The 10982-nt window shown below is 39.8% G+C and overlaps 2 protein-coding genes across 2 annotated transcripts in view; both read right to left on the bottom strand.

Moving 5' to 3' along the window:
- otofa (otoferlin a) overlaps positions 1-10982 on the bottom strand; it is a 934066-nt gene that overhangs the window by 242380 nt on the left and 680704 nt on the right. The gene's annotated exons all lie outside the window — the stretch shown is intronic.
- Positions 2507-10982, bottom strand: part of LOC104966084 (F-box/LRR-repeat protein 17-like) — a 198938-nt gene continuing 190462 nt past the window's right edge. Inside the window, exon 6 of the mRNA XM_010795212.1 lies at positions 2507-4672. Coding sequence (XP_010793514.1) covers positions 4535-4672 — 138 coding nt within the window. The 3' untranslated portion in view covers positions 2507-4534. The remainder of the gene's footprint in view (positions 4673-10982) is intronic.

Raw genomic sequence — 10982 nt, 5'->3', positions numbered from 1 at the left:
ATACCCCTCCCCGACTCCTCTCTTCCCCTCCTCCGGGACTTGACCCGGAAATCGATCAAGACACGCCATTTTGAAGGACGTCGCTGAAATGCAAACGGAGGAGTCGAGGAGGGGTGAGGGAGGAGGGTTGCGGGAGGAGACGAAAGGGAGGATACACGCGAGGATACACGCGAGCAGACTACGCGGAACTGTTTTCACTACTCGCGTATAAAAGCCCAGTCCCCACCTTCACAGCCTGGTCGATTTCAACAGAGGAAAACCAACAACTGGAAGATGAGTGGAAAAGCGTCACATAAATGTGTAAGTGCTCACAGCTCCGTGGGGATTATTATGTGTAATTCATTTCTAAAAGGCTTTCACATTACTATAATTATATTTTTATTTAAATGTAGGCTACATGTTACACCAAAACGGAACACAAAAGCAGTACCAAACATCATACATTTAATTCCTTGACTAACAAGAGAAAGATTCATTCATTTAAATAAATATTTAACAACAAATGGTCCGGTTCTAAAGGGTTATTCAGTTAAACCCGATGAGAGCGGATACAGCTGTGCACATGTCATCATTAACAGACGTCGTTTAAGAGTGACGTTTGAGTGAACGAGGACATCCCAATTAATACCTGAGGACTCCTCTGTCCTCGCGTCACCTCCTCGTGTCTCTCGCTCGCATCTTACGGAGGCGGAGCTAAGACGCAAGGAAGGGACTCGAGTGAGGGAAAGGAGGAGTCGAGGAGGGGATTGGGATTGGGATGAGGCTATAGTTTACCCTGTAATTCCAGGCTCCCTGATTGTCTACCTTTTGTGTGTCTCCCGCGCTCATCAGCAGCAGCCCCGTCCCTGATTGTTGTGTCTTGTTGTCATGTGTTTAAATTCCCCAGTCTCCCAGTTTGTCTTGTCTCATGCCTAGGTCAGATCTATGCTCTCTTTGATACCATGATGGTTTTTGTTCCTCACTGCGTGAGCGACTTTCTTTTGTTCACCTTTTGTCATCTCATCTAGAGATTAGAAAGTGTTTATTTTGTTCATCTATTTGAAAATAAAGTATCTTACAAATACTTTACCTGTCTCCTGGGTCGTGCAATTGGGTCCAATACCCTGAGTTTGTAACAGAGAGACATTCGTTGCATGTCATATACCCTTCTTTTATTTTTCTTATGTTTTCCTTATCTACAGCTACACCATCCCATTAAGGTAATAATATAGTGGGTTGGTCACACAAACAGCTGTTGTAAAAGAAAATCTGAAGTGATACACAACTTTACACATGTTGTTTTATGTTTACAAACCGCTGAGTTTCAAGCAGCTGTAATTTATTTTCATCCATCTGTTGTGAGCGAGTGTCACACGAGGTGAACACAACATAATGAACAATGAAATACTTGAAATCCAACACAATAGCCCATAACTGCAACCAATATTCATTTGTGAACATTATAATACATGTGTTAGGAAGAGGTATATATATTTCCTATATTGGAAACAAAACCACAAATTGTCGCCTTAAAACACACCATAAACAGAACACTTTAGTATAAGAATCTCAGAAAGGCAGTTTTGTTTGAAGTTGACTCTATCTGGGTATAAGACATTACACAGGCGTTGGTGTGTTTTTTCTCCAACAATGTCCGCCATGTAAAGGTTGGAAATGTAGGATTACAATTGATATCTTCACATTCTCCTCACTCTGAAAGTAAGATGTGCATACAGTACAGTTGGTTTTAAATTCTACATGTGTTGTATGTGTGCATGTTTATAGCTCCCTATGCTTTAATCAAGATTAGTATTAACTAGTTTAGCTGTGTCTCAAGTAAATTGTGCATATTGACCCAAACTGTGCAGGCAACACAAATAATGTATCTAGGAAGAACCTACCTTGGCATCCCGTTTGATTATTTCTCCCGTGTTTGATCACTAGACATGAAAATAGGCACTTAAGGGACAATGTCAACGACTGGGGACTAGTTGAGTGACAGCTTGTTAGCCCTTTGTTGTCTTCCTGAGCAGCAAGCTGATGTTTCCTCACTTTGTTTCAGATGTGAACTGCTGTGATGGTGACAATAGTTCTGACCTTGACAACACTTTTAATGGAAATGCAGGCTGATTGTTGTGTCATTGTGCTCAATAGAAAAATACATTATCAGTGCATGGGTATCAGTGGAAAACATATTTATTAGTACTAATACAGAGGCTTTGGTATGTAATACTTGCATATTCCAAGGTGCCTGTTGATGGTAAACCTGGTGGTATACTTTTTGCATTGTACAGTACCTGAGCATACAGATTCTGTGTTGAATTTAAATTCCACAATGTCTACAGTTATAGTCATTGTGGTTGAGATGCAATTGTTGTAATGAGAAGTCGAACAAAGTAAAAAAGAACATCCGATATGTTTAAGCAGTCGTCCGATCATGTCAAATGAGTGGAAAAGTACTCCACTGTCATTTTGAATATTCTTCTCCTGCCTCAACTGCATACATACAAAAGGAAAAGAGAAAAAAAAGCTTGAAGTAGTGTTTTATTCATCTTTATGTAAATCCAGTCATTTACGGTTGCCTTAACAAATCAGGAATCAAGTGTGTCAACATCTAGCAAAGAAGAAAGTGCATATAGGGATTACAAAAGAACAGAAACTGAACAAAAACAGGCCGAGGGAAAACTCTCCATCGGTTAAAGTCTACAACCTCTGACAAGGGTCAAATGAAGGTGTTTTTAATTGTCTGAATCTCTATTTGCTGTAGAAAGTGTACAGTTCCACCCACACCCCTCAGCTCAACAAGCTATTGTTCATGTCTGAGACAATGTGTGGAGACCGAGCCCAGAGCAGGTTCACACCATAGAAAAATACCCTGGTTATTAGCATTTTTAACTGTACACTGCTGAGGTTCTATACTATAGAATAGATGCAAAACGAACAACTTTCTCATATAATCTTTCATTGGCCCTGGTTATTGGCCCAAGCCGTTTTTTTTTTGTTTGTTTTCTTTTTTTAAATCCTACACCACTAAGAAAGATAAATCCCTCATTGCATTGCTACATAGTTATGTTACAAGTATATGTTCAAAACCAATAATAGGCTAAGTAAATCCCACACAGTATTATATGAATACATCAGATCAAGCAATGGGTTTGTGGTATCCGGTTAAACTCAAACATTTCTTCAGTAAAAGATTGTTGCTAAATAGATGGCAATATCCTACTAACCACTTAAGGCAACGTTTCCTCTAACCTATCATCACGGTGGTTGTGGTTAATATTCTGATAACATGGTTTTTAAGTAAAGGCAACTTCTATTTCAAGCATTATTTTTATTCTGTACTGACTCAAGTTGATGCTCAGTCAACCCTAAATGTATGCATGGCATTAACAAACAGCAAGTCCTACAGATCAGCAGTAGCTATATCTGTAGCCGAAAAAAAGAAGATGAGGATCTTAATGTAAACATGCAGTTTTTTGGAACATAATCAATGCTGTTTTCCTGCCATGAGTTGACCAGGTGTTGAACTTTCTTTTGTACCGTGACAATGTGCATATTAAGTCACAGCAAAGAGCTCTGTCCTTCAAAATGGAGCCTTGTGAAACATCATGAGTCCACAAATGCCTTTAACACTGTACTGAACATCCAAAGAAGAAAAAAAAAAACGTCTACTGTAATGTACAAAATAAACATCACAGTGCCTCAAGTAAGATGTGAAGCACGGGCGGTTCTGCTGTCTTCAGGTCTGAAGTTGTAGATGTCGTCTCTGATGCTTAAGTCTCTGATCTGTCCTGTGCGATCTCACTGCAGCAGTCAAGTTCAGTTTGAAGGGAGTAAACACTGCAGAGGGGCGACCTCAACACATCGCTCAGGAACATCTGCAATCCTTTTTTTTTATTCCATGCTCATTACAAATATTATTTTCCAATGATACCTGAATGTCTTTAAACAAATGATGCGTTTATTTTTGATCTTTTTCACGTGTTGAGGACCAGACCGCTGCTCATACATCTTGACCATTTCTCCATCCAAAGTGATACGGACAACTTACAATGTATGAGTTATAAATACTCTTAACAACTGAGTAACACTCACCTAAATATATATCAAAAAACACTTGTTGGTGCACTGCTTTGCACCAAAACAAGCTAGTCACTGTTCTGGTCAAATAACTATATTGTTGGATGTAATCTGACTTATTGACAATGATGATGCGGACGATTCAGTCATGTTGTTGTGTATAACCTAAGATTGATAGAAGTCTCACTTTACCATAACATACCCATATCTTTCTTAAATGATTCAAATTGAATATTTGCTTTCAATGAAACAAATGATGAACTGAAACTTTGTGAGTGTGAAGCTACATGTTCACATGCGTGTCTGGGAGGCAGACATGACTGAGCTGCAAATATTGTGTGATTGTGTCTGTACACAAAAAGGGCCTCGGTGTAGCTGTGTGTGTGTGTGTGTGTGTGTGTGTGTGTGTGTGTGTGTGTGTGAGTGTGTGTGTGTGTGTGAGAGTGTGTGAGAGAGAGAGCTCTAGCAGTAGCTACGAAGTGTTCGATGTGTTGGGGCTCCAGCCCATTTGATAAGCTCTCTCCAGGGTTCTCTTGCAATCCTGCATCACCGTGCTGAAAACAATGTGAGGGTACTGCACCACCAGCCTCTCCACTGTCTCCTCGTTCACCTGCAAAACACAAAGAAAAAACCCACACACTGTTAACGTACTGATTAAATTATCAGATTCACCTCCATGACAAAAATGATAAAATCGTTTTTGATGGCAAATAAAGATAAATCCTTACTCTGTCTTCCTCAGCAGAAGTTCAGGTTTCAAGGAATTGTGGATTTTTAAACTCTCCATTATACTAAGCACATTTTGGATTAAAAAAATAGTGGGGAAAAAATCTACATCTGCTGATGAAGAGTCATCAATACCATGGACAGTTCAGATGAAAGAATTACTGCACCTTGAGTTGAGCTTATCCATATTAGGTGCTATGGAATGGTCTTAACAAAACTCTCTCAAATGTTGACTGTCATCAACAATTCAAATCAAGACTCCGAAAAAGATTATTAGCAGCCTACTCTAACTAACCAAAAAAAACCTGGATATGGGTGTATGTATGTATATATGTGTATATGTATGTATATATAGAATGTAGTTTATCTGTGTGAGGATTTAATTACGGAATTATCTTTTACTTACTCCTTCAACAGGATGACTAACGGTATAGCTATGCTTTCTGCCCTCCCACTTCTAAAAATTTGGTTTCTTTTTAAGATGTACAAACTGTCTAAATTGTTGAAATAATAGAATAAATCATTTTTTTTTTAAAAGTAAAAGAAAATTTGAGATTTGTATTTTTTTTCAACAACAGCTGTTTTGAAGGCCAACTAAGCACTACTGTCGCTCCCTGCCTACATGTTTGTTTTATTTGATCACAGTATTACCAGTTTCTAGTCATTCTTTATAACAATTGTCAGCTACCCATATGTACATTGATATCGTTTTGTGTCCACCTATAGCCATTCCTCCTTTTTATACTTTGAAAGCAATTAAGAGATAGCTTCATAAGAGATTTACTACAGATGTTGGTATATTAGACCCATTGTCCAGGTCCATACCATGAGACAGCCAATTTCAGAATCTTTCCAGAGTCTTTGACTCAGTATCAGACATGTTTCCAGGGAGTTGATGATTTAAAAATAGGCAAATCAGATTTAAACCAAATAAATGCAACATAAATAATGCTTTAGAAATAAAAAATACAGACTTAAAAATAAATCTCTTGACCATCTCTGCATCGCCCATGACACCCTGTTGAGATAATCAGACACAGAGATTGAACTGCGGGGTGTTTTCAAAGTGACAGTGTAGCAGACTATAACATGAATGAAAGGAAATGTCTTAAGAGCGAACAATGTACGCACACACACACACGACTGGACTCTGGCGATGGGTTTAGCACTGGAGGACAGCTGAGCTCACAAGGCAAATGAGGCCTTCATGTTCTCACAGGACTAGAAAGACAAGCAGCTAATAGCTACTCCCGCCCTTCTCTGCCAGTCTAACACTCTGCCAGACCGTCACAGAAAACCAAGAGTGAGAACGCCTGAGAATCTGACAAAGAGCAGAGGCAGAGTAACCCTGGAGACCTTGAGGGGTTAACCGCAACCCACCCAGAACCAACCCCCGCCCACCCGCGAGCATGACACTTTCCAGGGGAAATGATGTATAAACACTCACACACATGTTGAGCACACAGTCATCCGTTGTTGCCAAAGGAGTCACAAAGTGTTCCACAGTTTTCCCCAACCTCATTGCCCAAGAGCCCTTTGGTTTTTCTGGAAGAAAAGCTTCGCTGGGTAACAGAACCCTGGCTCTAGCTCAGGGTATGATCTGCTTTAAGTTGAGGGTATCAGCAATTCCTTGTTAAGTGGAGAAATGGAGAAAACAAATGGACAGACACAGTCAGGGTAAAGCAGCAGAATCAGAGAGAGTAATAAGCGCACTTGAGAGAGCAGACCACTGATTCTCAGGTCACAGAAAAAAGATGGACAGCAAATGTGAATTCAAGAAGACTATAAGGCAACAAGAGCCTTCCCTTTAAGAGGAAGAAACAGCAAGATGGAGTTTGGGTGCTTGAGGTAAACGCACTGAGGCTGATAAAACTTTTCCAGGATACTGTTGATACAGGTAAGATAACATAAAATCAACACCATGGGGTAAAAAAGTCTTTCTTATTTTCATCTCTTTAGTTTTTCTGATCAGACACTGTGAGCCAATTCAGAGAATAAGTGCTAAAAACAGTTGTTACTCAGTTCTCTCTCCAGCCAGATTTCAAAAGGAGACGTTGCGGTTTATGCTCACTCTTAAAAACTATAAGCAACAATGGCGACCCCACCCTCTTTTCTTCACAGTTACTTACAAATATGCTGTACGTTTCCTCCACAGAGCACCGGAGCAGGAGCAGAAGAGCAGCATAAATGAAACCTCCTAAAGCTGCTACTACAGAGACAAGTTAAGTGTGTTATGACATATGGCTGAGTCTCATTAGCAGATAAAATGACAAACCCTCGATTGCCTTCATAACATATTATACTATATTCTTGAAAAGAGAATGAAACATCCCCCAGCTCATTAATCAGAGCTTAATTACAATTAAAACAGATCTAAAGAATAGACCTGTCAAACTGATGGGAGGCCATAACATTCATTAATGCTAATGTAGTGTAGCTTCACTCGCTGAGAAAACACAGCGCACACAGAATGGATCCCAATCAAAAGGCTGAATCATTTCCTAATTGCTAGTTGCGTCAACGCTAAATGTTTATGTTGCATCAGGATCACTTGGATGAAATCATGAAAAGAATAACTAACTAACCTTGTTGATAAGTCTGTGAGTGAAGACCATTTTTAAAAAGAACATTTTTATGTTTTTTTTTCCACTTTTGAACATGTAATTACTGACAGACGCAACAGGCTTCAAATGATTGGAAATCAAACATCTTATTATGGGAGGCAATCAAGTTGTAGAAAAAAAAAGATTTGACTATCAATCAAATCCAAGCCTGTATATATTTGAAATGGTTACAACATAGCACAGAAACCCAATGTACCTGGTTTAATTAATTGGCATCTCAAAATGACATATGTCTAGGTTCATTTTTAAAACATTTTATTGCCCGCGGATAGAAAATCTTGCTGACAGAAAATCAGTTGACAGAGGCAGTTATGCATCACAGCCTCCATTAACTGAGTTACTGTAAATCTTAAAAAGGCAGCCTTCTGTAAAATAAACCCTCTCCTAGCTATGTTCCCAGGGTTCACAGCTACAATCTTCCTTCCAGAGCAGGGCTTTGTGCCCTTTGCATGGCTCTGTGGTATGTTGAATGAGACCTGATGACATCACCACACCTGCTTGGTATTTGTGGCTCTGAGCTGATGTTAGACATGAAGGTCAGACCAAAGCTGTGGGAGCTGGCTGGCAGAGAGGAGAGTCTTCTGGTTACAGCACTACTGCCACAGACTTCTTCAAAACCGGTGATTCAGCTGTTTTATCCTACTGTGACATTTTGTTACTGGGCAAAACTGCGCCTAACGGTATTTGTTGCTAGGCAACATAAGCTTAAAAAAGCTATCGGAAAGCAATGGGGCCTCTGGTGTTGGGAAAGGTGCTTTAGATATATTAGTGTGGAAGGAAGTTTTTTTTACTTTTACCCCATGCATCCCTTAGTATACTGTACTGACCCCCCCCACAACCTGCTGCCAAGTCTGTCGGAGAGCCATATGATGGAGCAGATCGCTGCTCACTGATTCTAATCTTTGAGCAGCATCTGGGAGCCCAGCCACAGCTATCTGGAGCGAGGCCTATACTTATGATATTTTCCCCCATTTTAACTTCAAAGATGCTGCCCTGTAGATCTAAGTGCGCTGTAATGCATGCTGAAGGGTAATGTGCTGTTGTCAGGGTTTACAAGAGGGCGAGGGAGGGATGAGGGGAAAACAAAAAGATGCATGTCTGATATGCTGCTCAGCAAAAAGCATTTGAACAAGCTGTACGGTATACGTGAATAGTTCATAGCGTTGTGTGTGTGAGCGGCTGTTGACAAGCGCTCCTCTACTTTTACATGTGACGGCTGAAGGTAAGTGACGGGTTGACCTTTGCTTTCTCTGGGAGTGTGGTCTTTCTTAACAATGAGCCCTTTTTTAAGTCTGATCCTCGGATGCAAATGCACTCTATCACCACGTAAAAAACACATTTACCGCAAGCGCTGGGCCTTCCCCTAGTAAGCAGCGCAGTAAAACACGTCGTAAAGATGACTAATGGAGCAGCAGCGGCTCACATTCTCAGTGGGAAAAAGAAGAACAGGGTCGTAAATCGATAATCAGATACACATACACGAAGATGCATATCATATTAGACCGGGTTGTGAGAACACCTTCTGAGTGCTCCTAGCAATCAATGTAGGCAAATGGAATACAAAAAAGTGAGAGAGAGTTGAGGAAGTACAGTGCTAAAAAAATGAATATATGAAGCCTCCTAAGGACTCACCGCAACAATCACCCTGAAAACAAAACACTCACAGTTGATATTAACAATTTCAGAGCTGAATGTAAATCTGTGCTGATATTAGAAAACAAGGATATGTTTAGTAGTCTGTTTGACAAAAAACTATTTATTTTTCAATAAAAATTGCCCTCTTTATTTGTATTCCCTCTGTGTTTTCTTTCAATTCAGACAGGTAGGGACCTTTTTTTTCTTTCCCATACATTTACTTTGGCCATGTGGCAGCCATTGCCGGTCCCCGGCCCATAAAGAGAGACAAATACCACCGTTCCCTTTCTACTTCCATGAAGAGAGTGTATCAGTCAAGCAGTAAATACATTTGGGGGTAAATGTTTAAAAAGCCTGTTTAGGCAGCAGAAGAATGCAGTGCATCAGGTCTTAGTAAAAGGCAGCTTAAACAAGTCTGCATTTAAACAAGCCAGATTTATGGCCTTCTTAAACTGCTCAGAGGAAAAGCCCCTGTTGTAAAGTTTATAAACGAGTGACTGGACAACTGAAAGATAGTCTCTGATAAGAAGGAGTGGTAGGAGGGAGGGAGGAATGAATGGGAAAGAAAGGAAAGGAGGCCGAGGATTTTAGAAATGTAGAGACAGAAAAGAGGTTACCACAAACCCATTCTGAAAGATTCAATATTCTAAATGAACTATTGATGCATTGGCTTGGATGCAAGCTTAAGGAATAGACTGCTCTTTACCAAGGAAAGCCTGAGCTCAAACATTTAGATTTTGTCTGAAAGCGACCCAGCAGTGCATGGCTCTGAATGCGCTTTTAGAAACCAGGTCAGGCACCGCTTGCGACAACTGAGGTCTGGTACCGCTCACAAACCCTCACCTCTGCACAATATCAGACAGCAGCAGAACTGAAAAGCAGAGTGTCAGAGCATACACCCATTCACACACACATGGAGGAATGGGGGCTCAACTGAACAGGGTCAGAGAAAGAGGTTCTGGAGGCCAGGTTTGTAAACCCTACACTCCATCACGCGTGACAAAGGTAACTAAAGGAATGAGTACAAGGCTCAGCGCAATCTCTCTTTCTACGCAGGCCTTCTTATCTCGGGAGACATGAGCAAAACATTCAATAACTCAAAAGACTTTCACAATTTATTTGTTGTTCTCTAAAAAAAATCACTATCACAGCTAAATGTATAAGTTTGAACAAAAAAAAAAGCTAATTAAAATGGAAAGTGTTGTGGTGACCAAAAACCCTTAGAGCAAGATGTGGTGTTCTAGTCAAAGTTATACTCATAAACCTGTATTTATTTTTGCATTCAAAACATAAAATGTAGGTATAATAAAAGGTACAACATGCAAAGCCAAATGATGCTTTAAATGTCTAGAGGTAAGACAATCTAAGGCACCAGAAAAATTATGTACAACAATTCACTTTTGTCTTACAAATAATTCTTGTATTATAGATCATTCTAAGTCTAATGAGGTCCAGGTAGGGCCCGTTCTATTGAAGCTGATCTTAGGTCTGTGAATATGTCAAACACCCAAGACTATTGAACCAAAGTCTCTAATAACTCACGTGGTGCATCATTATCACAGAAGGAGAAAATGTGTTTTTAAAGCAAGATGGTCAGCGGAAGCAGTCTGTTTGCTAATTCGTACCTTTTGATCCAATCGTCCTAAATTCAATTGTTTATAAATCGTTTATTATTTATTTCTATTAAAAGTGATTTCATATAATCAATTTTGATTTGTGTGTGTTTTTCCACAGGTCTGTTTCGATCGGGTCCCAACCAAGGAGCTCTACTCTTCGACCAAATGTTTCACCATTCACAGTGAATCTGACAAATGTATATTATAACATTCTAAATTAATTATTTACCTTTCAGCAATTGTTAAAGATTGTTAAATATTAAAACCCTTTAATACACAAAAGAGAAAAAGAAAGGGCCACACGCACGCACGCACGCAC

The sequence above is a fragment of the Notothenia coriiceps genome, unplaced genomic scaffold (genome assembly GCF_000735185.1).
Source record: "Notothenia coriiceps isolate Sejong01 unplaced genomic scaffold, NC01 NC01_scaffold00037246, whole genome shotgun sequence".
In the NCBI taxonomy this organism is placed as follows: Eukaryota; Metazoa; Chordata; class Actinopteri; order Perciformes; family Nototheniidae; genus Notothenia; species Notothenia coriiceps.
The sequence above is the reverse complement of the archived record's forward strand: the minus strand, read 5'-3'. Positions and strand labels throughout refer to the sequence as shown.